Here is a 27,373-nt window from a genome sequence, read left to right as displayed (position 1 = left end):
ACCAGTTCTCCGAAAAAATGTTTATCCAAAATAGACCTGGTCCTGACCATTTCATATAATTGGAGTTGTACTGTATTTGTAAAGCTGGGTATACCTGTATGTGTATATATAATATGTGTGTGTGTGTGTAAATGTAAATATATCTCTATAGATATATATATCTATAGAGATATATATATATATATATAGAGATATATATATAGATATATATACCTGAATATAGAACATAGCACGGAACAGGCCCTTTGGCGCATCATGTCTGAGTTGATAGTACAGCCAATTTAAAATCTACATCTGCCTGCGCATGATCTATATCCCTCCTGCCCATTCATAAAAGTGTATAAATGCATCTTAAATGTGTCTGTCATATTTACTTCCACCACTTCTTCTTGCAACATGTTCTTGGCACTCACCATCCAGGGAAGTGGTTGAGGCTGCTTCATTAAACATATTTAAAATTCGGTTAGATAAATTTTTACATGATAGAGGAATTAGGGGATATGGTGAGAAGGCAGGTAGGTGGAGTTAGGTCATAAATTAGATCAGCCATGATCATATTGAATGGCGGAGCAGGCTCAATGGGCCATTTTTGGCCTACTCCTGTTCCTACTTCCTATGTTCCTATGTGGGGGAGAATGTGCTTAAGGTGGAGATTTTTAAACAAGAGTCTTAAATTTAATTGGGTCTGGTTATGTGAGTACGGTAGTGTGAAAATTTTTCCATGCTTTAATTGTACAGGGAAAGAATGAAGTGCTGTACACAACTGTCTTGGAAGATGGCACTACAAATTGGGTTGTGTGCCCTCACCTTCTACTAGCAGGCTTGGGTTCGGTGTAGAATTGGTAGACTACATCGAGCTGGCAGTTTAGCATTTTGTAAAAACAGGTCAGGCAGTGTGCTTCACATCCATCTTGGAGAATGAATCCAAGAGCTTTGTAACAGTCACTTCTCTTCCCTATATATTTGTGACCAATCGTTCTGCCTTTCTCTAGGCTCGTTCGATGGCAGTGTTATGAACCCAGAGGACCCAAGGCAAATGGTTACTTAAACAAAAGTTGCTTTTAATGATCTTTAAACATAAAAACTGGATCAAACTTTAACTTATTACTATTAACTTAACTGAACTTGACCCCCTTCTAATTCTAAGTGCATGTGTATGTAATGTGTTTATGTTCAGGAAAGTTCTTTGCTTTAATTGTCCAATCATTCACTTCTCACTTCTCCAAGTTCACCAGTATCAGGCAATTCTTATACTGTGGACAGAATTTAATATTTATGAATTTTCACCAGGCTCTGGTATTTAAAGGTTCTTGTTGGTTTCAGAGAGATATTTGTTGCTCATTGGACACACACAAAATTATTTCCTCCAATCAGTTACTTCAGTGTCTTGCTGAAGAAACTTGCCCCATCATGGGTTTTCCAAATGATAACTTCTTCTTCCAAGTCACCACAGAGTTCTTCTTGTTTCTCTTATTTCAGGAGAAACACTCTCGCCACCATTTCCTCTTGTAAAGACTACAAGGGTTTTGAACAAGCTGAACTCAGAACTCACAACCTGTGTTCAAAATGGGGTTTTCAACAAGCCTGCCAGCTTTCCATGAGGCAACCTCAAAAGCTACTCTCTCTCTCTCTTTCTCTCTCTCTCTCTCTCTCTCGTTCTTTCTCTCTCTCTCTCTCTCTCTCTCTAAGAGAGATCCTGTTTGATCTTTCCCCTCTCTCTGCTTGTAAATACCAGAACCCTTCCCAAGGCTTCAAATCCAATCCTTGAAAGATCTTTATCAGCACTTGAGCCTGGACTTTTCCATTTGCACCTGCTTTGGAAATTCTTTCACATTTCACATTTGGAAGGATTGAACTGCATATCTCATTTTTGTGACCATTCTACCATATTATCAAGATCTTTTTTGGAGACCATCCTCGTCATCAGCTGACTTAATTGGATGATATTCGAAGCAGTCGTCCGCAAGTAGTCTAGTGGGGCTTGTGACTTTTCCATGAATGTCGTTGATTTAAAAACAAATGTGGGCCTAACACTGTGCCCTGGAGTGTACCACTCAACATTGGACATCATTCAGAGCTTTTTCCATTCACTTACACCTGCTGGAGACATTCAAGAAACTGGAAATCCATCTTTTGGTTTGAGTGAATACTGTAGTAGTTGAGATTCTTGTGATCTTGGTGAGGAATGACATCGCATGCTTTGGAGAAGTCGAGCATTGCTAAATCAGTTGTGACATTTTTATCCAAGTTTTTGGCCAGGTCATTTGTTGTTAGGATAAGCTGGGACTTGCATGATCTATGCTTTCTAAATGCATGCTGATGATATTATTATGTTCTCCAGGAATTTGTAGCAGGTGCTTGTTAATAAAACAGGACGGTTATCTGCTGGGTTGGTGGTTGAGCCCTTCTTGAAGAGAGGAATGATGTTTGCCTTTCTCCAATCCAGGGGAAGGTCACTTGAGTCAAGTGACTGCTGGAAGATAAACTGCAGAACAGAAGCAAGTTCTTCAGCTGCAGTCTTGAGGGCTTGATTCTGAATCTGGTCTGGCCCAATAGCTTTTGTCGAATTAATGTTAAGCAGTAATTTTTTTTTATACCTTCAACCTTAATTCTGATAGGAGGCATGTCTATATACAGGCTGGGTAGTAGGTCAGGAAAAGATGAAGGATCCATATCTTCCCGGGTAGACATTTTAGAATTGGTTTGCAAGAGCTTTCTCCTGGTCCTCGATGATCAGACAGTTACTCACCTAAAGCATCTGGACACTAGTGTAGTCTGTCCATCTGGATCTCACATGACTCCAGAAATCCTTAGGATGCTCTCCTTCAAGGATTTTAGAAACATGTTGTCTATGGGCCCTCCTAATGGTGCTGTCAACTTACTTTCGCACTCTGGCAAATTTGTCCCAATCCAATCTTGTACCACTTTTCTTGACATTGATATAAAATTTCTCTTTCTTATTGCAGAGATGTTAGTTTTGCAGAAAACCAAGGAGGACGCATGTGACTCTTAATAAATTTATGAGTGACATGATTTGTGACAATATAATTTAGTAAGTCTCTGGCTGGAAATTGAAGAAGTTTTTCCCAAGTTGTTTTGCTTAAACTTCTCCAAAGGGGGATTTTACGAGGTGGTTTAGGGGGGATTTTAATCTTTGTGTTCAGTTCTGCTTGCATAATAAAGTGATCTCTAATTCCATCATTAGATGAGACCTGTGAAATAAAGTCTGGATGTGTAGTTAGAAACAAGTCTAAGGTGTTTTCAATGCCATTTGGTAGGGAAAGTGACTCTCTGAGACAGATGATTATTCAGGATCAGATCAGCCAGAGCTTGGAGAGCACCTTTTGGTTTGCTTTGATTGCCATCAGAGCAATCTATGCTTGGGACATTAAAATCACCCCCCCCCAAGATGATAAACAGAGAGCATGACGAAGCATTTATTTTGGAGATGGTTGGGTCAAGGTCATGGAGAGGCCTGGGCTTTGCATCAGGTGGCCGGTAAAAGCTTCTGATCTGCACCGCCTGTCCATGAAGTGCAACTTGGCACCAAATTTGCTTTGAGTCGCTGCCCAAACCGGTTCTTTTGAAACATGGGATAGAATCGTTCATGCCAATTTAAAAACACCACATCCTTGAGAGTTTCTATCCTTTCTAAAAATTTGGAGGTGAGGAGGGAACATCTTGTAAGATTTGATTGAAAGATCGAGCCAAGATTCAGTCCCAATTTGGATGCCTGGATTTTTGATTTCAATACATGAATTTAACATCTGTTACTATTATTAGTATCCTTGCAAGTATTTCTTCTAAACTGTTCTTTGTCAGGTTTATGGTTGATCATTGCTCCCTTTATCATTTAACCTTTTTGATATTTTAAAAAGCAAGTTACATTTTTATTTAGTTAGATTCCTATATTATCTACTATCCCTTGTATTCCTAAAGGATCACAGAACAGTTCAGGAGAGGCTCTTTAACCCAAATGTGTGTCTGCACCTACTCCCCTGGTCTTTCCCCAAGTTAGTTTTCTGCTACTTAAATCGTCATCTACTGTTGCTATATCCAGGTTGTAATATCTCACATTTTGTTGCATTGTATTTGAAAAGACATTGGTTTGTTGAAACTTTATTCTATTTCCTTCTGTGTGTTTCTACATCATTGTGGACTCTGTGATGAGTCTGGAGTTTCTAATAACATCAGTGGACTGTTTCTGATCAAATATGTATTTCTTTGCTTTCAGAATTTGATAATTCTGAAATAAACGAAAGATTCAAATTTAGCATCATGGCAAGAATTCCAGAGGTGAATGGTGATGTATTCTCTTCCATTTTTTTTAACCTTATTCTGTAGTTGGTATTTGCAAATATTTCTCAAAACAGTGAATGAGACAAGACAGCCAGTCAAGCACATTATTCTTTAACTAAAATTCCACACACACTCTCCTAATCTTTATGGAAGGTGCTAGAATGGGTCAGGAAGTACCTTTCAGTACAAATTGGAAATATTTTGGATAAGTTTTGTACAATTATTACAAAAGGTTTGGTTTAATATTTGATATTAAAGTACTCACTTTTATAGATTGTTGGGCAGAAGATCTGTTGCCTGTGGGACCACCCTGTCAGTTCATCACGTATTGCTAGGAACTATGTGGAAACCCTTTTGAAAAAACTTCCCACCCAGCAGGTGAGTGCGAACACCTATTGATAGAATAAGATCTGACTGATCAATATCTTGCCTTCACCCAACAGCCTCACTGGTGTCTCTCTTCAGTTCCATCAATTTCCTTAACCACCTTTCATCAACGAGGAGTGTTTTATTCAATTCCTCCCTTTTATTGTATCTTAACATTTCTGGAAAGCGAGTTGTACTCTCCACTTTGAAGACAGATTGAAGTATGTGTTCAAATGAACTGTAATTTCTTCACTCCCCTTGAGAAATTTCCATGTCTGAGACGCTCAACAGAGCTTCCTGAACAACCACTATTATGACACCGTTTTTAAAAAAAAAATCTGTAGCGACAGCTAAACGGAGTTGGGAAGAACGAGACCAGCAGTCGGTGGGCTCCTTTGCACTCCTGTTGTTTATTGGAACTTCCTGCACTGTGGCTTGTAAGGCTATGGGTAAGTCCCACCCTTGCACCGGAAACCACGTCCTGACATTGCCCCGCGCGCTCATGGACCCAACCGGCAGAATAGGTGACCCCGGCGGTGCCATCTTGACGCGACTACTCCGCTGCTGCGTCTGCAACGCGTGGAACCAGTTTGCCTGCCATCAGAGATGTGCTCTGCCACAAATCCATTATTTTTCTGTATATATGTTTGCTGTTCAGTAACAGATAATTTTGTTTTGTGAACTGAGGCTTACTTTGACAAAACAATGGTTCTTGTTTGGTAGTTCTGGGGTTAAGACTGAAGCGTCATTTTGGGGGAACTTTTTAAAAATCCAAAAATGTTGGGGGATAAAAAAACCAGGAGAGATCACACCTTTTGAAGTTGGAAGCAGAATTAACTGATATTTGCTGATTTTGATTTGGAGCTATGGTGAATAGCCATTTGAGATGAAAAGCATATCGTAATTGGTCTCTGTGCACTATGCAGTGTGAGATGTGTTGTCTGGGTTTTGCTGGCAAGTTCAGAGGCCTGGAAATACTGAGCGAGCTCAGCCCAACACAGGATTTCATTCAAAGTGCTTTAAGCTTTCATAAAGTACCTGAAGTGAATTAATTGCCCTGACTATTGGTGATATTTTATGTACCAATCTATTTTACATGTCGAGTTTACACTTTAAATTTGTGGCAGTGATTTCTTTAAAATTTACAGCTAGTACTGATACTTAGTATTTCTTGGCTTGATATATTTGCAATTTGTACAGTAGACCAGTTCTTTAAAATATTAGAGATGAGACTCATTAAACTACAACTGAAGCAAGTATCAGAAATAAATGCAAGATGCTGAAGTTGTCAAGTTCAAACATTGCAGATGCTGGAGGAATTCAGCAGGTCAGATAGAATCCAGGGTAGATCAATAAACTTTTCAAGTTGAAACCCTTTGTCAAGACTAAGATAAAAGGATAAGATGACTTGTACAAAGAGGGAAAGAAGTTGGGGAGAGGCCGAAAAGTGATAGGACAGGAGGTGTGAGAGGGAAGTGATTAAAAACCATTAGAAATGGGTTGAGGGGGGAGAAAAGTTACAGGGAGAGAAAGAAAATTGTAAAGGAGTAGAAAACTGTTTTAGGTTTAAAGCTGTCCGGGGGAAATTTGTTGTGTTGTTTCTCAAATTTACATTTGGCCTCTTCGTGACAATTGACGAGGACAGTTGCATCGTTTTAGGAAGGGTTTGGGGAGGAAGATCATGTTCAGACCGCAATGCAGTACATTAGGTTGAATGATGTGCACATAAGGCTCTGCCTTACCTCAGCTATTTGTGGCCTTGCAAAGATGAAAGGGAAGAGATTTAGGTACAAGCTACAACAGGAAGTGCCTAAGGGGTTGAAGGATGGGTGAGAAGAGCAGATCAGGGAGTCTTAGAGAGTTATCCCTGTGAAAACTGGATAGGGGTGGAAAGGGTAAGATGTAGGTGGTTGTGCAAGGTTGGTAGAAGTTTCAGGGATAATGTGATGGATGCGGAGACTAGTAGGGTTGAAGTGAGGACAAAGGGAGGGACTCTTCCCTTACTTTGCCTGGTGGGAGATGGGGTTAACTGTAGAAGTTCAAGAAATAGAGATACAGATACAGGCTTTATTAAGGAGGACACTTTAGATGACCTGGAGTGGAAGACATCATCCTGGGGACTGATGGAGCAGAGCAGAAGTATTATGAAAAAATGGTTGTGTCCTTGCAAAAGATAGGATGGGAAGAGGAATAATGCAGGTAATTGTGAGAGTCAGTGGGTTTGTAATAGACGTCAGTGGATAGTTTGACCTCCGAGATGAAGGAGAGGAATGTCAGAAACAGTCCAGGTTCATTTAAGGGCTAGGTGAAAATTGGCAGTGAATTTAATGAAATACACTTGGAATGAAATCTCATTTGCCTCAATTTAATGATATTATCATGTTCTGCACCAGTACTGGAGGTTGCAGTCATTGATGTAGCAGAGCAAGAGTACGGGCAGAGTACCCGAGTACAACTGGCAAAGGGCTGTTCTACATAGCTGACAAAATGGAAGGTGCAGCTAGGGCCCAAACAAAGAATGTTATTCATTTTCATTAAAATATACTAATGACATGTTAGAAGAAAATTATAATTGGAAGGAATATCCGTTTGGAATGGCTCATCTTGAAAATTAAAAAAAAAATATTTCTTATAATATTTTGCTACTGGTTTTTGCCAACTTTTTGTAGAAATCGACCTGTTTTTCCAGAAGGGAACAGACTCCATCTCAGACTGAATTTCTACCACTGGCTTACCTAGCAAGAATCTTAACAGAACTAGAAGATCAAGGCAAGTAAAATTGTTTGGCTTTGGTCACTTTTTTTGTTTTCTGATGTTCAGGAATGAAATCCACACTGGCCTTTAGAAAGATGTATATTTGGTTATCAGTCATAAGTTTGCATTTTATTAACACCAGAGAAGAATATATAAACATTTCTGATTTCCATTACTACTTCATCAATCTTGTGGTCATAATGAGTATATTCTCTTTACTATGTCTATACCAATGGTAATACCAATTTACAGAAATCCTATCTGCCTGTATTATCTCTGTTCTTGTCTGCACAGATCCCTCTTAAACATTATTGTATCTGCTTCCACTACCTCCCCTGTGGTTCCTAGAATTCTGAACACCTGGCCATAGTGAGGGTTGCAAACACTTTGAAGAAAGGGTGTACAATGGGAGTTCTTCAGCTTGCACCACTCGTTCACCATGTATTTTTCTCTTTTCAGCATCGAACCCTCTTGAAAAGCAGGGAAATGTGGATGTAAAATTTGTGGAAGAAGCAGCATTGAAACAAACATTAATCCTTCTCGGACTTGAAAATAAATAGAAAGTTCCGTAGGTTTACAGCTGCGAAATTGTGTTAAAGGATAAAACCTCAATATCGATGATGTTTGTCCACTGCTATAGATGTGCATCGATTTGTTTTTTTTATATGCACAAAATAGTAAAAGGGACTAAGCCACGGCTTAAAAGTAGAAGCAAGAGGGAAGATTGGCTATATAAATTCTTTCAATTTACAGCATTAATTCTGATTGCAATTGTTGATTTTTAACCTTTTTCAAAGCATGTTGGCTGAAAAAGAATATCTAATTGTTTATTCTACAAAAGATTATAATGGTCCTGGTCTATGTGTGATTTCAAATGAAGGACTATGGAGTGTTGGGATGCATGTACATAATATCTTACCTTTTTGTGCAATTTAAATTCTCCATTTAAATAAATAACAAGCACATTGAAATGTTCAAAGTTGGTCAATGATCGAAACATTTTCTTGATGGAATTTGCAGTACATTGTTTGATACAATATTCTGCAAAATGTCTTTGATCTAACAGTTGAAGTACTTTAAAATCCTTCAGGAATACTTCCTTCAAGAAACATTGCAGCAATTTCTTTTAAACCTGATCTGGTGGGGTGATTCTGATTTCTTTTAGTGACACATTCGTAGTTAGTACCCTGCTTTTATTAAAAAAAAACATTATTATTCATGTCAAATACTTTCAGGTTACCGAAAATCAAAACCTGGAAAACTCTTGAAAAAAGAAAAAGAACAAAGTCCCTGAGATAAGGGCAATTAGCATGTGAACAAAAAAAGAAAGTGAAAAGATGCCAAATCCAGAGGTGTAGGGCATGCTTTGCAGATCAGGTTTGGCTCATGAAAAGAAAAACAGAGCCATGTGACAGGTGGTTGTCTTCCAGCAGAAATGGCCAGGTTTGATACGTATCAAGAAACAGCAAGTCACGTGAAGTTGTGCCATTTGATCCCAGAAGACAGTAACATGCCCCATTGGAAGGTGAAGTGCTGTTCCTTAGCCTACATTGGTCCTCCTTATTACAGTGATGGAAGCCATGACAAGACAGGTCAGAGTTGGGAAGGAGAATTAAAGTGAAAATTCAGAGGTCTGCCTGTCTGGCGTTGAACTGAGCATTTCTGTTGGAAGCAATAGACCAGTCCATTAACATGGGCTTTTCACCTTTTATTTGTAATCTCACCTCCTCAACTTTAGCAACCTTGCCCTTCTATTAAATATTATTTGTTCTATCAATTCCATGCCCAATTTCATTAAAACTAATGTTTTCTCTTTCCCTGTTGTGCTGAAGGATCCCTGTGGTTGATTTCCTAATGGAGATTCCACTGATTCATAATTAATTAAATAGGACTGACAACCCATGTCAAAATTACCAAAATTGTTAACTTTTTATTTTGTTATGGACTAATTCGAGAATATGTGCAACTTTGATACAAAACTCAAAGGAATAAAAACAATCACTATTTAATTGTTCAACACGTATATCCTTAACACATTAAGGATAACAGTTATTCATAACATGACAGAGTAATTTAGTAAAGTTTGACCGCAGAGCACAGCAGTTTTGTATTGTGGCACAAGAATTGGATTTTGTTTGATGCAACTTGTATCTATGGTAGCATTTTCATTTGTGTGTCTTAATCAGTCTGTTAAGAGTCTAATTATTATAAAGTCACATCAATCTAAAAATGTATGATTAGCAGATTATTTTGCAAAAACATACTATATGTATACGTTTTTAATGCTTAATTAACACCCATGGGCTGTTTTGGTGGTTAGTATAAATGACTTTTTATACAGTTAACATCATATTTCAATTGGTTTAATTACTGGCTTTCGATAATGTCGCATGTGTGCACTGGGTTCACTGGGTTTAAAAGGAACCATTTTTCCATAAGGATGTGGAAGAGGTAATTCAGAGTCACAATCAGGGATGTATGCGTTTGGCCTTGGTTCAGCTGTTGAATGGATTCCACTGGGCAACAAGTGCCTCTCCTCCTCTTCAGCTTCCTAATTCGAAACAAAATTGTTTCCTTTTTAAGACAGTTGCTGAGTATTCATTGATAGAAAAATATTCACTGGATTGGAAGTGCATTTCAAAGCAGCAGCTGGCAAAAAGGAGGTATTTAATAAAGAAACAAAAACTGCAGATGCTGAAATCTTGAGTGAGGGAAGCTGGGGGGGTGGGGAACGACTCGGCAGGTTAGTCTACATCTGTGGAGAGAAATGGTCAGATAAAGGCTCCGAGCCCCATATGTTGACTGACCATTTCAATCCATGGATGTTACCTGATTTACTGCTCCTTCCAGCTTCTTTATTCATTCAATAAACTTTTACTGATTTTAATTTTGACATATAGCACAGTAACAGGGCCTTCTGCCCAAATGCACCAATTAACCTGCAAAGACAGTATGTTTTGAACAGTGGGAGGAAACCGGAGCAGCTGAAGGAACCCCACACAGTCACAGGGAAAATGTACAAACTCCTCATACACAATGCTAGATTTAAACCCAAGGTGCTGGCGCTGTAATATTGATTCTGAAATTTGGGTGACAGATGTTGGTCTTCAGACTTACTGACTGCAATAATGTTCTGAGAAACTAGTTTGCCACACCAGATACTGGACATCTAACAGCACAGTTGGCTTAGTGGTTAGCACAACGTCTTTACAGCACCAGCGATCGGGACTGGGGTTTGAATCCCGTGCTGTTTGTAAGGAGTTTGTACGTTCTCCCTGTGTTTGTGTGGGTTTTCCCTGGGGGCTCTGGTTTCCTCCCACAGTTCAAAACATTCCAGGGGAGTAGATCAATTTTGGTGGCACAGACTAGTGTTGGCCAAAATGACCTGATCCTATGCTGTACATCTAAATTAAAATTTAAAAAAAAACAAATAAAATGCTGGGAAGATTTGAACAAAGGAAATATCTGTGGGACCAGATCACAATTTGGGGCCCACTCTCACTTCACCCTTTACTTTGAACTATCCATTCCTCCTCCCCACTTCTCTGCAATTTTTGACTTATTTGTTTTCCCCCAATTGTGACAGATGTTTGGACTGATCTACTGTTTCCAGATTTTCCCTTTTAATTTGTGTCTCAAGACTAGTTTAAGCTATCTTTTCCAAAGCAGCTCCTAAACTATTTCTCCTCCAGGCAGCCCTAGTGAGTGAGGCCCATCCAATGGATGACTCACACTTTCTCTAACATGCCCATATCCATTACATTTTTATGCAAAGTTTAAAAAAAAACTTTATTAAGGTGATAATGAGACCTAATATTACTAGCTTCTTACAACATGGCTTGAGCAATTCCATCAGTACTATTCCTATGTCATCTTTCTCTCGCTCTCCTGTTCTTGTCAATTAACTCCTTATTTTCCTGTCACCCATTTACACGAGGGATATTTTTAAGTGGACAAGTACCCTATCAACAGACATTCTTGTAATGTGAAAGAAAGCTACAGCGCGGGGAGAAACCGATGTGGTCAAAGTCAGAATGTTAGACGCCACCATGAAGAATTGGATCCATCACAGGGGAACTGTGTGGCAGCACCACCATTTTTTTTGCAATGCCACCATCGGGGTGTGAGGGAGGAGTCATCTATGGATTTAAATATTTAGGTGCTGCAGTCAAACCGACGCGCACAAAACCCTTCAAAGTACATCCTGTTTAAGCCACTGTATTGTAAATGACATTCGTCCGTTTCATGAATGGGTCAGCTATCAGGAAAACTGAATTCATACCTTAGATTTCATCTGAATCTCCTTTTTGTGCCTGTTTTCTTTATCCAGTGTTTTAAACCAGTCAATTTCAAACTCCTCGCTGGGTGCCATTCCCTGCTCCATTCGTAGGTGACATGACTCCAAGAAATGTTGCTTATCCTTGACATTCTGTTGGAGTTGTCTGACATTGGCCTGTTGCATGGACAGCTCTGAGACAACAGCCATCATCTTCCGTGTAACGCCCTTCATCTTTCCTTGGATTTCATTTACCTACAGATTTTAATTAAGATGAGATCGTCTCAAATTCAATGATTCATTGTGACAAAACAACATTGTTGAAATCAATGCATAGATTATTTGAAATTGTAGTTGGCTCTTTGTTTCTGACTAACACACAATTGAAATTGTAATTTAAATGCCAATGCATTTGAAAATAGTTTAAAAGGATTTTGTGAAGAAAGAACTTTCTAACTTTAATATTGAAACTTGAAAGTCACAGCAAGAGTAGTTTAGTCATTAATCAAAATATTTTGACTTTGTTACCAAGGAGGAACAAAAATTACAGATGCTGGAAATAAAATGAAAAAACAATTCCCAGAAACACTTAGCAGTCAGGCAGCGTGACACACTAAAACCAAGTGTGGGTTTTCCATGTTGTGTCATCAGTCACACATTCATATTGCATTGGCAATTTACTGGTTAAAGCAGGAAACATTATGGACATGGGACAAAAGAGCCAAGACTGTTGATTGTTTTGGGTTGTTGTAAATTGGAATGCACTGAGGGAGTGAAATCTTTTTATGATCTATGTTTAATAGCAGGAAACAGACCAGACATGTCATCCTGGATTCTGACGAAACCTGCCGTCCAGTTGATCCCTAGTTCTTATCTGTTCAACGTTTTACTGCCAATATTGAAAGCAATGTAGTTTCTCCTCGTGCCCAATGCCTGGATCACTTCCGAAATATCAACATCAAGAGCAAATTGGTGTATGTCACAGTGTTGTTGATATCAGTAAAGGTTTACGCTACATTTGACCTTGACTGTTGCACTTGAGTACAATGAAACATGAAAAATCTGCAGACACTGTGATTGTATTTAAAACACAAATGCTAGAGGAACTCAACTGGTCTCACAGCATCCAAAGGAGGTAAAGATATTATGGACATTTTGAGCCTGACCCTTCCTCAAGGGGGGGGGGGGGGGGGGGGGAGAAACATCAAGCGTATGAATTAAAGGCTGGGGGAAGAATAGGAAACAAAAGGTGTTACCATAACTGGATATGATCAGAGGAAAGGTGAGAATAGGTTTTGGCTCTGTGAAAGGAGACAGGGTAAAGGGAAGATGGAGAGAGAGATAGAGAGAAGGAGACAGGAAGAAGATGAGGGGGGAGGGTTTCTAATGGAAACCAGAGATGTTAACGCCATCAGTTGGAGGGTGCCCAGATGGAAAAGGTGGTAGTGTTCCTCCAATTTGCGGGTAGTCTCAATCTGGCAGTGTACGAGACCATGGACAAAAATGACGGCAAGGGAATGGGGTGGGGAATTGAAACCTATGGCCACTGGGAGATCCATGCTATTAAGGCAGACAGAGCCGAGGTGCTCAATGAAGTGATCTCCCACTCTGTGTCTAGTCTGTCCCATGTAGAGGAGACCACAACAGGAGCACTGGATGCAGAAGATGACCCTTGCAGATTCACGTGAAGTGTTACTTCACTTGAAAAGACTGTTTGGGGTCTTGAATGGTGGTGATGGAGGGGTTGTGGGTGCACTTCGAGCATCTCCTGTGGTCACGGGGATCAGTGCCAAGGGAGAAATTGGTGGGGAGAGAAGAGTGGATAAGAAAGTCATGGAGGGAGAAGTGGCTATGGAAGATGGATCACGTTGTAGGTGGCAGAAATAGCAGGTGTAGGAATGTGGATCTGCTGCAAGCAGATGGTCCATGTCCATTTTCAAACTTTGAGTTGTGGTTGATGTATCAGCAGAATACTGAGGGAATGGTCCACTTGCACTGTACTTGAAGCATTTAAAGGAACTACTCAAACTAACCATCTGAAACTCTCATTTGTAAAAAAAAATATATTTTTATAGATATAATAATTGTCCTGCGTGTTATACCTGATTGTATGTCTGCATATTTTTGCCCCAAGGACTGGAGAATGCAGTTTTGTCGGGTTGTATTTGTACAATCAGATGAAAATAAACTTGATTTGACTTAACAGAAGCTCTTCCAGCTCAATATAAATGACATTTTTATCACTCATTTGTCGTAAGGCAGGGCAATTTTTGCTGGCGGCAAAACTCTGCATGCCAAACTGCATGAGTTTTTCAAGCTCTGCTGGGACCAAGGAAAGCTGCCTCAGGACCTTCGTGATGCCATCATCATCATCATCATCCTGTACAAAACCAAAGGCGAGAAATCAGACTGCTCAAACTACAGGGGAATCACGCTGCTCTCCATTGCAGGCAAAATCTTTGCTAGGATTCTTCTAAATAGAATAATACCTAGTGTCACCGAGAATGTTCTCCCAGATTCACAGTGCGGCTTTCGCGCAAACAGAGGAACTACTGACATGGTCTTTGCCCTCAGACAGCTTCAAGAAAAGTGAAGAGAACAAAACAAAGGACTCTACATCACCTTTGTTGACCTCACCAAAGCCTTCGACACCGTGAGCAGGAAAAGGCTTTAGCAAATACTAGAGCGCCTCGGATGCCCCCCAAAGTTCCTCAACATGGTTATCCAACTGCACGAAAACCAACAAGGTCAGGTGAGATACAGCAATGAGCTCTCTGAACCCTTCTCCATTAACAATGGCGTGAAGCAAGGCTGCGTTCTCGCACCAACCCTCTTTTCAATCTTCTTCAGCATGATGCTGAACCAAGCCATAAAAGACCTCAACAATGAAGACGCTGTTTACATCCGGTACCGCACGGATGGCAGTCTCTTCAATCTGAGGCGCCTGCAAGCTCACACCAAGACACAAGAGCAACTTGTCCGTGAACTACTCTTTGCAGACGATGCCGCTTTAGTTGCCCATTCAGAGCCAGCTCTTCAGCGCTTGACATCCTGTTTTGCAGAAACTGCCAAAATGTTTGGCCTGGAAGTCAGCCTGAAGAAAACTGAGGTCCTCCATCAGCCAGCTCCCCACCATGTCTACCAGCCCCCCATGATCTCCATCGGGCACACAAAACTCAAAACAGTAAACTAGTTTACCTATCTTGGCTGCACCATTTCATCGGATGCAAGGATCGACAATGAGATAGACAACAGACTCGCCAAGGCAAATAGCGTCTTTGGAAGACTACACAAAAGAGTCTGGAAAAACAACCAACTGAAAAACCTCACAAAGATTAGCGTATTCAGAGCCGTTGTCATACCCACACTCCTGTTCGGCTCTGAATCATGGGTCCTCTACCGGCATCACCTACGGCTCCTAGAATGCTTCCACCAGCATTGTCTCCGCTCCATTCTCAACATTCATTGGTGCTACTTCATCCCTAACATCGAAGTACTCGAGATGGCGGAGGCCGACAGCATCGAATCCGTGCTGCTGAAGATCCAACTGCGCTGGGTAGGTCACGTCTCCAGAATGGAGGACCATCGCCTTCCCAAGATCGTGTTATATGGCGAGCTCTCCACTGGCCACCGAGACAGAAGAGGTACAAGGACTGCCTAAAGAAAGCTCTTGTGCCTGCCACATTGACCATTGCCAGTGGGTTGATATCGCCTCAAACCGTGCATCTTGGCACCTCACAGTTCGGCGGGCAGCAACTTCCTTTGAAGAAGACCGTAGAGCCCACCTCACTGACAAAAGACAAAGGAGGAAAAACCCAACACCCAACCCCAACCAACCAACCAATTTTCCCCTGCAACCGCTGCAACCGTGTCTGCCTGTCCCGCATCGGACTCCATAAATCTTCGTCTGCGAAGCCAAGCCAAAGATCTGTAAACTTTTGGGCGGGGGGGGTGGGGGGAGGAGAATTAATTATAGTGTTATAGTGGAATGGTTAGCATAGTGGTAAGTGCAATTGTTACAGTGCCAGTGTCCGGGGTTTGAATAATAAAGGAAGGAGGTGTGCCAAGAGCCTGATCGGGACACTAGCGTGAAGGTGAATCGGGTTGCCCCGAGGGCCTGACCAGGACACTCGCGAGGAGGTGAGTAGGGTGTCAGTGCGGGGAAGGTGCACCGAGGACCTGACTGGGACATTAGGATGAAGAGCCAGTCGATGCAGCTCACCACCGGGGCGACTCCCAAAGTGTCTCCCTCTCTCTGCTTAGTAAGAGTCGATATCTTTATTAGTATTAGATATATTAGTAACGCTTTGTATGTCAACTTGGAGGAGGGGGGAATTAATTATGATGGCGGCACGATTAGCGTAGCAGCTAGTGTAATGCTTTTAGAGCTCCAACTACCCGGTTTCAAATTTAAATTTTATATGTTACAGGAATTGATTCATAAAGACTACAGTACAGATTTTGTTTTTAATTACTTACATTTTGCACTCTTTTGTCTTTTAAATGGTTTATTCTTAATGTAGGTGTAATTGTAAAGTGTTGTTAGAGTAAGCCTCAGTCAAACAGAAAATCCACATTTCTGCCACCTGCGAGCCCCGTAATAAATGGCGATTATATGCATAAACAGAAATTGATAAGTAACAACTAAAAGTTTGGCAAATCAATAAATGAACAATTTGAAACACCATTCTCTGAATAAGATTTAATACTGACAAAGTTATCTACCTTCTTAGCTAAGGCCAGCGTGTCCTGTTTGCCATTCATTGCTTTAATGCTAATTCGTTCATTAAGGCGAGTCACCTGTTCAAGCACGAGATCCTTTTCCAATGATTGCTCCTCCTTTCCTACAAGTTTCAGTTCCATCTGCGGTCATGGAGAAAGAGCTGAATAAATGAAATTAACTGGAAACAAAATACTGAAGCAGTTGAATATATAATAGTTCAGTGTGCATCATGAATAATAAAGGAGCAATTTTCAGAACGTTGTTTCTCGAGTTGACAGCTTTTAAAGATTTTACCAGGAGGATATATAAACAAATAAAAAATACAGAGGTTTCCAAAAGTGAAAACAGAATTAGGTGAACAATTGGTAAATGAATGTTTAAACCACTCTTTGTTCAAGTCAGAGGTGATTTGATAACTGTCTATGCAAGGGTTGCTATAGTGTTGGCTTCATATGGGTGAAATGCGGTCTGAATGGTTAGGATGTAGAATGCAATACCGCATGGAGTGACTGAGGTAAAGAGGTTTAATGTCTTAAAAAGAAAAGGAGAAATCTTGGAAAGAATGAGACCTATTTGGAGAAAACATCACCTACTATAGAGCTGTAAGAATGAAACCCAGTTTTTGTTTAGTGAATACTGTGGTCGACAAGTAGCTCTGGATGTTAATACTATATATTCTTTCTGGTTGTTTATTTTTAACCTTTATTGGGGGTGCACACGCATATACAGGACCGTTGGTGCCTGATCAATTTCCTTAATTAGGGTAGGTACTTTACCAATTTGGTATGGTTAACTTGAATTTCTCTACATATTTTCCTGAATATTTCCCTAACCTATCGTAGGTGCTAGAAGTATGAATAAAAACCGAAAATGCTGGAAATAATCAAATCAGGTGCCACCAGTGAACAGAAAATTAGTGTAATCTGATGTCAATGCTCATTGATCTAGTGACAGTCTTATGACCCTTACTTTTGGATTTATCTTGGTACAGAAGTATCTTCTCCAAATCTATCCAAGCAAAAATGTGCATAAATTTTGAAATTTAGATCTCTTGTCCAGAGGAAAGAGGCTCAGTTTGTTGATTTTCCATTTTTCTAAGTATTAATGTTAAACTTTTTATACAATTGATGTCACTTTAATATTATCATTTGGGGAAGTGTTTCAGGAAGTAGGTAAAAACATTAACATCAACGAGTGCCTGTTTGTAATTTTTAACCAGGCTTAAAATCATTAGAATTTTTGAGTGCATTTTTTTGGGCATCAGCAGAAATGAGTTCAGCTTAGTCTCAGACAACATCTGTGATCACGATTCCCAAAATAATGTTATTTCCTGATTAAGGTGCTCCTTACAAATATGAGCAAGTGACTGTTTCCCATCGACTCGAGAGAAAGCTCGACTTGTGATGGAACTGAGAAGACTGTAATTGACGGGCAGCAAAGAAAAAACCGGATAAATACTTCAAGGATGGAAACTGCAGACAAAGCAAGTGAAATTAATTGGCAAGGTCTTTTAAGGTGACACCACAGGTTTCATAGGCCAAATACTGCTTCCTTCCTTGTTATCCTGTTTTATTATTTTGAGATCCAAACTTGAAGGACAAATGGTGGAGAAAAAAAATCACAGAAGTAGAAGAAACAGAAGCGAAATGAGTATTACTGTGGTTGGAATGTTGAGCCTTGAACTTATCATTTGGAAATGTCCGATTCCCATGTGCTTAAATGAATTGGTCTTGTCTCGGTCAGCGAGATTGATTGACAATGGTCTCTGAAGCAGCCAAGCACACTGATGCAACAAAGATACATACAGTCCAGTTGTCTCTGCAAAGTTGATGGCATTGTGCTATATAGTATTGAGGAAGTGCTCCTGAGAGTTCAAAAATGTTGACAGGACTAATTTTACATTTCATTTTTGCATCAAAAGGAAACCCCCTGATGTTTACCACGAGCACTGACTGCACTGAAGGGTGTCACTGCCAACCTAGATCTGCAGCAGCTGGTGACGTACCAATTCAAACTCATTCTCATCAACCCACTAATGCATTGGCAAAAGTGACCGCGATAAACTCCTAAAGTCAGCATACATTGTGCATGGCTATATTGTGTGCAAACATCTCCAACAGCTATAAACCATTCCTTTATAAGTCATTTTCCAAAACAGAATTATAACCTGCTACAGCCCACATCTTGGTGTCCATCATGTCTTGCAAAGGTTGCTGGGATTTGGACAGATTTTTAAATTTCACTCTCCAGAGGTGAGGTACCAGATGACTGGAGGCCGTCAAATGTCGTGTCCTTCCTTAAGGAGTGGAGCGGGTATAAGATGGTTTATTGCAGGCCAATTAAACCTAACATCAGAGGTAGGGAGGCAGACAGAAAAAAATTCTGAGGAACTGGAATGATCTACACTTTGAAAAATAGGATTAATCAAAGAGAGCATAGTTTTATTAGGCAGAGGTTTTGTTTGATCAACGATTTTTTTTATTAAAAGGGTAGCTCTGATTATTGATGAGGATAATGGGGTTATGATATGGTAAAGTCCTGCATGGGGGACTGTAGAGCTCGTCGAAAGAATCAAAGACTTGTTGATCCAAACCAAGGCTTTTATTAGCAAAAGACAGGAGCTCTTCACAGGTGACCGACCAGTCCCGGAATGATCCGACCTGGCTTGGGACACAACCTTTTAAGGCCCAAAAAGTAGGCGTGGCTTAGCTCTCAGCCAATCGCTGTAAGCACAGTCTAGATACTGTAACTATATACACTATATACATTGGTGATAGATCTGCACTATCACAGGGACTGAAAGGGCAGGTTGGCTAATTGGATCCAAAATTCGTTGGATTGGAGGTGGCGAAGGGTTGTTATTGAGATTGGAAACCTGGGATCAGTGCCGCGACCATTACTATAATGGGTTAGCAATTATATTGGTTAATGATTGGGATAATGTAAGAGATTTGATTTGTAAATACATGAGTTCAGCTGAGTTTATCTAGGCATCAGTGTTCTAGAGCAGCCAATCTCAACCTTTTTTAGAACTCTGAAAAGTTTATGGGTCCCCTTCCATGTGAACCAGTCGAGTATTGGTTTCCTCCATAGTTCTTTCCTACCAACTATGTAAAAGCATAAAAAATATTTATGCTCCATGATGTTAAAAGAAAATAAAGCCTTTACTTAAATGGGGGGTGGGGTGGGGGCCTGTTACGAATGGCTATTCAAAAGAAAGGAAATTTTAGCATTTAAGGGAAATTTTGACAGGTATTTGGATAGGGGAGGTATGGAGGGCTATGGCTTGAGTGCAGGTCAGTGGGACCTAGGCAAGAAAAAGGAGTTCAGCACAGACTAGAGGGGCCAAGGTGGACTGTCTCTGAACTGTAATTGTTCTATGGTTAATGATTTGGATAATATAGGAGATATGATTAGTAATTTTGTGGATACCAAATCAGTGGGATTGTTGATAACAAAGATATTCATAGGCAAGAGATTATCAGTTAATGGGGTGAGCAGAATAAGACAGATAGAATTTAATTGCAAGGATAGGACATACAAAATGAAGGGCTAAAACTTATGGAGTATTGTTGAGCTGCACGAGTGCAAGAAAACCTGAAGATGCTGGATGAGGTCTTGAAAGCACATGGGATACTTCATTAGTCAGGGAACAGAATGCAAGTGTAGGGAGGTTATGGTAGAACTCTATAAAAGATTAGGCCACAGCTTGAATATTGTGCAGAGTTCTGAAAGGATGTGATTGCACTGGAAAGGGAGCATCAACAGAATGTTGTCTGGGATAGAAAATAGATAGATTATGATTATTTTCTTAGAAGCAGAAGAGGTGTACAAAATTATGAGAGATCGACATGGTGTGTATAGTAGAAACTTTCCCCATAGCAGAGGTATCTGAAATTTGAGATCATTTTAATCTTGCAGTTAATTTTGATATGTGAAATGTCTTTTGTAATTGATGACTTTTTAAATATACATGAACATATTGCAAGCTCAGGATGCTTTGGACCATCAATGGAAAATTGGTTTAATTTATCCAGTGACAAGTGTAATTTCCAATTACATTTTATTGTACTGAACCAATTTAGGCTGGTTTCTCTGCAGGCAGTGCCCTATTTATCTTTTGTTGAGTTTGAAGTAGGAATAAAATTTTGCACAGAACTTGCAAGATGTACATTAAATAAACTTGAATGAGCAGCATGTTACCTCATTTACTCTTTTGCTTAGTTCATCAAAGGATGGATCATCTCCTCCCAATAATCGTGTTCTGTTCTCACTTGAAGGGTCCACTAAAATCTTCTCAAGACTTTGAACTTTGTCTTGACACTGTGCAAGCTGCAGTAAGAATAGATGAATCAAGTTTCTTGTAATCTGATTGTACACGTGCGGTCCAATGAAAGTGTTCTCCAGTCCTCAGTGCAAAACATACAGACATACAACCAGTTATAACACACATACAAACAATACTTATGCAGGACATATTTCATCTATTCAATAAATAAATATTGTTTTGTACATATGAGAGTTTCAGGTGGTTAGTGTGAGTAATTCACACTGCAAGGTTAGAACAAAGTATATACAGACCTGCATTAATAATGTGACCCATTATTGCCTAACTGGCACAAAAAATATTGATGTGCAAATATGTATGTTAATAAAACAGTAAAAAATTACATTCCTTCAATGTGCTGTGAGAATGAATATTAAATTGTTATTTCCAACTCAAAGTTTCTATCTGTATTTTGTTTAGTTCTGTGGCAGAGTAAACCAGATTTTCATATTGGTATCCTGTTTGACTTCATGATGAACATGTCACGTATCTACACACATACAATGGACCACTAACTTCCACATTATTGTCATTCTAACCTCAGAACTTGTGACTGAAACTGTTTCTTGTCCCTTGTAAAATCAAAATGATATCATCCTTCATTCAATGCTCTCTAAATGTTTTCAAAAACTTTGCTGTCTTAACTCACACCATGTTCAATTCTCAACACACCCAAAGAAGCTACAGTACTTTGATTTTAAAATTCTCATTAGTTTACAAATTCTTCCATAGCCGTGTAATTTACTATCCACCACAAATAATATTCTCCTCCAGAGCTGGACTCTTATTAATTTTAAAATTTAATGATTCCATTCATCAATTTTGTGAGGTTCGAGGTCTGTTATTTTCCCCTTAATCATTGCCTTTTGTCCTCAATATTTTTCATTTAACTACTTGCTTCTTTAATCAAATGTCATCTTAAGTAATTAATTCAAGAGGGTAATTCCCATCAAATTCTCAGTAGTAATTAAAGGATGGAAATTAATGCTGTCATTGGTAAGGATCCCCACATTTTGTAAATAAATATAAAATCCTTCTGTGGCTGAGTGTCAAGTTTAACAATGTTCCTGAAAAATGCCTTGGGTTGTTTTATTATGTTAAAAGTTCTACACATGGGGAGGTTGTTGACGATGATACATTTTGACCTCTATTTCTCTTATTGAATCAATAATGAACAATTTAAGCACAAGAAAGATCATTTAATCAAGTAAAACTGGTTATCCAAATTCAAAAACATTAATTTCCCCATCTTATTCATTACCTATACTTTTCATAAAGTGTTTTTATGTTTAATTGCATTGTGTTTATATATGTTTCTTAGACCAACACAACCAGAGAGCAGGCTTTACTAGACTTGGTATCGTGCAACAAGAAAATTATTTAATGATCTAATTTGAGGCACCATGAAGTAACAAAAATCATATTAAATTTTTGATGGAAAGAAGAATGGATATTTAGCACATGAAAGCAGAGCCAGAGTGAACTGGCAAATAAGGTTGAAGGAATGCTCAATCAAAATGTAGTGGCAAATAAGGGGATTTTTCAGGAAAAATACAGACACATTCCAGGGAGAGGATTTGTGCTTAATTAAAACATTAAAGATCACATCAAACTTAAAGAAAAGTGCATAAAATTGTGCAGTAATGATATCATCCTGCTTCCTGGAAGGACCCCACTTCTATTTGCAAGTTTCTTTGTCTCCACTGCATTTGTTCCAATAATGAATCCAGGTGCTCCTTTGTGCCCCTCAAATGTCCTTGCTCCTAACACATGGCTTCCTCCTCTAACAAAGTGGATGGAGCTCTCAACTGTGCTTTATTTCTCTCATCCTTCCTCCCCAGGACAGAACAAAGGGTTCCCATGCACTAACCTTCCACTCTATCCTTTCCAATTTCCAGGTCCAACATGATCCTGCCACCAGTCTCACCTCCCCTTTCTTTGCAGGGACCACTTATTTCATGAGTTCCTGGTTTGCTCTTCTGTCCACTCTCTTCCCCCATAGCAGTGCTTTTCAATCTTTTTCTTCCTGACTCACATACCATCTTAAGTAATCCCTATGACATAGGTGCTCTGTGATTAGTGACAATTACTTAAGGTGGAGAACAAAGGGATGAAAACCACTGCTCTAGGCCAAATGGTTATTGAAATATTTTGCTTGTGAAAAATTGTCGTTGGCCCATTTCCTTTGCCATTATAAAACCGTGCACATAATGAGTTAATTAGGTACGATTAAAACAGTGGTTTTCAAACTTTTTCCTTCCTCCTTAAGTAATCACAGAGCACCTATGGCATAGGGATTACTTATGGTGGTATGTGTGGGGGAAAAAAAGTTTGAAAACCACTGCCCTACAGCATCTTCCATGCATCCAAAGCAGGTGCCTTGTCCAATCTCCTTTTCACCATCGAGGGACTCAAATAATCATTCCAGATCATCTGATTAATTTCCAAATTAGTGTGCTGCATTTGTTGATCACAATGTGTCCCCTCTACTTTGGGGAAATCAAATGTAAATCAAATACAGATGGTGCTTTACTGGCTAACTTCTCCCTGCATGCTGTGCATGTTAGAGAAGCTTGCCAGAACGCAAAAATCCAAGGTTTCTCCTGCTGACCACTGACATTAATAGGGAAGGTGGCCTTTTGATTATTTCTGGTATGTAGGGTGTTGATGATCTGCTTGATGCAGGTGTTTGGTAAGGAGGTAAGGAGATATAATTGATTAGAAAGAGTCAGACACAATATATAGCCTTGAAATGAGAAGGCAGAAAGTGCATGCAATTCAAACAATGATTTTACAAAAATTGGTGAAATTTCCCATGCAATCACAGGAACTTTGGCATCAGAGGAGAAATTTCAGCTGTAAATTATAAATTAAGAAATAAATTGTTGCATTTCTGTTCAGTTTGGCAAATTACTTTATGGAAAACTATTTAGATTCTTAGCCATCTAAGATTTATTCACTGAATTTATGCTGATATATTTCAGCTGTCAGAAGAAACCTGGCAAGCAATACACATTTTTCCCCATATTAGAACTTGGTCAATGAAAGAGAGGTCACATACACACATAGAAAACACTAAGGTCAATAGAACAACATCATATTGTAGCAGAAAGGGCAGAATAAAACATCAAATATAATTGGAGATCTTATTCAAAGAGGTAACTTTATGATGAGTTATTTTTTGCACTGATATATGCTGCTTGAAAACTGCAACTGCACTATGACATTTAGTAATAATTTTTACCTACAGAAATAGAGTCGAGCTATTTGACCAGTGACTTGACCACCATAGGTGAAATAATGTACTGGCCACTATCACTTTCCTTCTCAATCATCTGTACATTTTGAGTCCTTTAAAATTAAGAATCATTCAACTTAAAAAAAAAATCAGGTATTTACATGTTGAACTTTATTGATTGTGCAATTCTATATTATCCTGAAGTAATATGAGAACCTATGAATTGTAGTGAGCACTGCAATGCCTTACAAACCATTCCTGCCAGAGATACTAATTTAGGACCTCACTGTATTTTGTAATAAGAATGAGATGATTTGATCTTTTGAATCTGTGATCCAGTCCCACTTTGGTATATAGTTCTCTTAAAGTTCTCAACCATGAACTAACAGATTAAAAACTTATCTAATATCATTTCCATATGTAGTAGGGCTATTGCTTAATAGCTCGTGAATTCTGACTTGCAGTGCTGTGAGTTTGGAGTTTGCATGTTCTCGTTCCAACTGTGGGTTTCGTCTCGGTGGTCCAATTTCTCCCCACATCCCAAAGGTATATAGATTGGCAGTTTAATTGGCCACCATAAATTGTCTTGAAGGGTAGAATCTTAGGAAGGGTGAGGGAATTGGTTGATGGGACTGGTTTTGGTGACAGAGAAGATTTGTAGGATAAATGGAATTGATCCTGAGCCAGCCGAGACTCAATGGCAGAAACAGCTACCCTCCTTGATGTATGGAAGTACAGAATTTAACTTCCATGATTTCAATAATATATATAATTGGTTGTGCAATTCTTTGGAATATCCTTAGGATGTAATATGTAAATGCAAGTTATTTTTACTATTATTGACATAGGATAGAAAATGGAAGATTACTCCATCAATTAATTGTGAGTGAGAAAAGACTAATAGTGACAAAGGTTGAGTGTGTTTTATTTTCAAAATGCTCTGTTGTGAATTAATGCTCTTTCATTAAGAATCGTGCTTTTCTGATTGAAGGTCACCATGTAGTTTCCTTTTACATGTATTCTATGTTCTGAAAAATACAATGTCCTAGTTCCTTTTTTTTGGAAAGCAAAGTTACAACATTGCAACAATTGAAATGTGCAGAACACAAAAACTGCAGCATAAAGCAGTGGCTTGCTTGACCCATCAAAATAAAAACATTTCTTTTAGATTCCAATGGCTCCATCTTTGTATTATTGGTTAAATTGGTTGACTCATGAGAAAGGGTCATAAGAACAAAAGAAATAAGATTAAATTTAGCTCAACTTGTTTCTTGAGCCTGCACCAATATTCATCAACATGACTGATCAACTATCTCAACATTTTCCTGCCCTACACCTTTATTCCTTAATTTCCTTAAATGGACACAATAACAGAGCTTCCACAGGCCTCAGTGGTAGTGAATCCAAAGGGTCACCATCATCTGAATGAAGAAACCTCTCCTCATCTTTCTTAAATATTGAGACCAAAACTGTTCACAGTACTCCAGGTGAAGTCTCATTGTAGAATTACAGTAAAATATCGAAGAGTCACAATGTACCTTGTTAACCTGAAGATCTCAGTCAGAATTTAAGAATGACAAATCACTGTGACAAATGCCAGCTCTAATTTTCATAATACTATTGTTTCTTGTGTTTTCAATAACTTTTCCACTTTTTCTATGAAGTCACTCTTTTTGCATTTGTCACAAGCATTTCCAAAGTTCTGGTCTAAATAATTTACCATTCATATTTTGTTAGCAAATGCTCAAAAAACAAACTCCCTAATTTGTCCTTTTCTTACCTCTGCCTGCGATATGGCCAAATTTGCCTCCATTTCCTGTTTACATGGTACATCTTTGCGAATATTTTGAATTTTTCTCGTTTCTTCTGCCAGTTGAATATTCAAAAAACGGATTTCCTCCTCAGTCCTATGTAATTCCACATCTCCATTACTGATCAATGAATTTTGAATGTTTAACTTCTCATAGAAAATGCAAACTTCTTCTTCCCGTTCAATCAGCTGTATTCCTCTGTAAACAAAAAAAAAGGCATTACTGTCTTCATTTGTTCTCTAGTTGCCCCACTCTCATTTGGTCCTCTGAAGAAAATCAATTACACCATATTAAGAATAGCTAGTTTCTTGTGGCATTGTTTAGTAACAATTTTTTTTTTGCTGCCAGGATCCACTGGTAACATTGCTTAGGGGTATTCTGTGTTTGGTTGTGATACTTTACTTCCACGGGGAAATCCCAGGATTTCCCCACACAAGTTCAGAATCTATGCACAGGAACACACTAACATATAATTCCATTTCTCTACTGTTGATTTCCCATTAGTGCTCTGACATTACTTATGGATCTCTGCAACAGAGTGAAGAGCGACATCAATTTCTCAGCAAGTAATTCCCCTTGGATCATGAGGAATTGTTGATTTTAGATAATTTACAGTTTTCTTTGTTATGTTTTGTGAAACATCTTTCATTCTTTGCTTTTATCTTTTGATTTAATTTTAAAATAGTTTTGAATGTTTTGGAAAGTATGTATACAAATGTTTTTTTGGGTTTTTTCCAGATTATCTAAGTTTTCTTCAACTCTTGTAGAAGTGGTACTAATTCTATAATACTCCATCAAGTGTGGGCCTTTTTGATGCTTTAGGTCCTGCCACTTCAGATGTGAACTCCTTCAGAGAATCATGCAACATTGAAGCAGGCCATGTGGCCCAACTTATCCATGCTGAGCAATGGGCACCCTTCCATATTGACTACTTTGCTCATCACTTGATCCATAATCCTCAATGCCTAAAGGATTCAAATGTTTATCTAGACACTTCTTAAATGCTGTCATATAACCACTTACAGCTCAGAACAGGCCAGTTCGGCCCTACTAGTCCATGCCGTAACAAATCCCCACCCTCCTAGTCCCACTGACCAGCACCCGGTCCATACCCCTCCAGTCCTCTCCTATCCATGTAACTATCCAGTCTTTCCTTAAATGTAACCAATGATCCCGCCTCAACCACGTCTGTTGGAAGCTCATTCCACATCCCTACCACCCTTTGCGTAAAGAAATTTCCCCTCATGTTCCCCTTATAATTTTCCCCCTTCAATCTTAAACCATGCCCTCTAGTTTGAATCTCCCCCAATCTTAATTGAAAAAGCCTATCCACGTTTACTCTGTCTGTCCCTTTTAAAATCTTAAACACCTCTATCAAGTCCCCCCTCAATCTTCTACGCCCCAGAGAAAAAAGCCCTAGTCTGCACAACCTTTCCCTGTAACTCAGACCCTGAAATCCTGTCAACATTCTCGTGAACCTTCTCTGCACTCTCTCTATTTTGTTTATATCTTTCCTATAATTATGTGACCAAAACTGTACACAGTACTCCAAATTTGGCCTCACCAATGCCTTGTACAA

At 39.1% G+C, this 27,373-nt stretch overlaps 2 protein-coding genes across 20 annotated transcripts in view; one reads left to right on the top strand and one right to left on the bottom strand.

Moving 5' to 3' along the window:
* Positions 1-8,390, top strand: part of gsap (gamma-secretase activating protein) — a 100,574-nt gene extending 92,184 nt beyond the window's left edge. For all 11 annotated transcript variants that reach the window (XM_069909715.1, XM_069909713.1, XM_069909712.1 and 8 more), the window contains 4 exons: positions 4,235-4,296; positions 4,573-4,677; positions 7,335-7,434; positions 7,879-8,390. In XM_069909715.1, the coding sequence (XP_069765816.1) occupies positions 4,235-4,296; positions 4,573-4,677; positions 7,335-7,434; positions 7,879-7,979 (368 nt within the window). In that variant the 3' untranslated portion in view covers positions 7,980-8,390. The remainder of the gene's footprint in view (positions 1-4,234; positions 4,297-4,572; positions 4,678-7,334; positions 7,435-7,878) is intronic.
* The window catches only part of ccdc146 (coiled-coil domain containing 146), a 140,064-nt gene that overhangs the window by 45,387 nt on the left and 67,304 nt on the right, over positions 1-27,373 (bottom strand). For 5 of the 9 annotated variants that reach the window (XM_069909704.1, XM_069909700.1, XM_069909703.1 and 2 more), the window contains exons 15-18: positions 25,764-25,992; positions 20,622-20,750; positions 16,421-16,558; positions 11,702-11,950 (exon numbers count right to left, since the gene is read on the bottom strand). In XM_069909704.1, the coding sequence (XP_069765805.1) occupies positions 11,702-11,950; positions 16,421-16,558; positions 20,622-20,750; positions 25,764-25,992 (745 nt within the window). Of the gene's footprint in view, positions 1-9,323; positions 9,971-11,701; positions 11,951-16,420; positions 16,559-20,621; positions 20,751-25,763; positions 25,993-27,373 lie in introns of those variants that run through there. The other 4 variants (XM_069909699.1, XM_069909701.1, XM_069909706.1 and 1 more) reach the window with 1 other exon arrangement.

The sequence above is a fragment of the Narcine bancroftii genome, chromosome 13 (genome assembly GCF_036971445.1).
Source record: "Narcine bancroftii isolate sNarBan1 chromosome 13, sNarBan1.hap1, whole genome shotgun sequence".
Taxonomy (NCBI): domain Eukaryota; kingdom Metazoa; phylum Chordata; class Chondrichthyes; order Torpediniformes; family Narcinidae; genus Narcine; species Narcine bancroftii.
This window is presented reverse-complemented; position numbering and strand designations above follow the sequence as displayed.